Source organism: Myotis brandtii, unplaced genomic scaffold (assembly GCF_000412655.1).
Source record: "Myotis brandtii unplaced genomic scaffold, ASM41265v1 scaffold30672, whole genome shotgun sequence".
In the NCBI taxonomy this organism is placed as follows: domain Eukaryota; kingdom Metazoa; phylum Chordata; class Mammalia; order Chiroptera; family Vespertilionidae; genus Myotis; species Myotis brandtii.
Window position 1 is genome coordinate 90 of NW_005361732.1, and position 791 is coordinate 880.

At 54.5% G+C, this 791-nt stretch overlaps 1 protein-coding gene across 1 annotated transcript in view; it reads left to right on the forward strand.

Annotated features, from left to right (window-relative positions):
• Positions 1-415: 415 nt before the first annotated feature.
• LOC102261679 (leukocyte immunoglobulin-like receptor subfamily A member 6) overlaps positions 416-791 on the forward strand; it is a gene marked incomplete at both ends in the record, with an annotated part of 728 nt that continues 352 nt past the window's right edge. Inside the window, one exon of the mRNA XM_005869912.1 lies at positions 416-700. Within this exon, the coding sequence (XP_005869974.1) occupies positions 416-700 (285 nt within the window). The remainder of the gene's footprint in view (positions 701-791) is intronic.

Consider the following 791-nt stretch of genomic DNA (forward strand, 5'->3'; position numbering starts at 1 on the left):
CATGTCTGTGTGGAGTCCCCATCTCCTGAGTCCAGAGCATGCCGGCTATTGGAATCATTCTACAAGGTGCACAATCCATTCTGCAAGAGATGAACCCACAAGAGGTCCCAATGCCCTTTCTGGACTCCAAACGCCCCTCACCTACCCTTGGAGGCCACCTGTGTGCTTTCTGCAGCAACCTCACCCCTTGGTATTAAGACCTGGTTGTTTGAAGGGGCTTGCCTGGTTTGCGCTGTCTCTGAAACCCCCCATTGTCCAAAACACAGTGAAACACACAGACAGCGTGTTACAGACGTGCACCCTTGAAACCTATGTCCTGTTGTTCACCGATGACACCTCAGTAAATTTAATTTAAAAAAATTAGGAATGTGAGGGTGAGTAATGCCTTCTATCCCAGCCTCTGGTTTCCTTCCAGGGCCCCTCCCCCAACCTACCATCTGGACTGAGCCTGGTTCTGTGATCCCCTGGGGGAGCCCTGTGATCATCTGGTGTCAGGGGACCCCAGAGGCTAAGGAGTACCATCTGTATAAAGAGGGAACCCCAGTGCCCTGGGACATACAGAAGCCACTGGAGCCCGGGGACAAGGCCAAGTTTTTCTTCACACGCATGACAGAGCTACAGGCAGGGAGATATTACTGTGTCTATCTCAGCCCTGCTGCCTGGTCAGAGCGCAGTGACCCCCTGGAGCTGGTGGTGACAGGTGAGAGGACACTCAGGGGTCCCAGCTTCAGGCTCTGCCCTCAGGAAGGGGGTCTGCTCTCAGGGTGTCTCCCTCTCACAGCCCAGCCCTG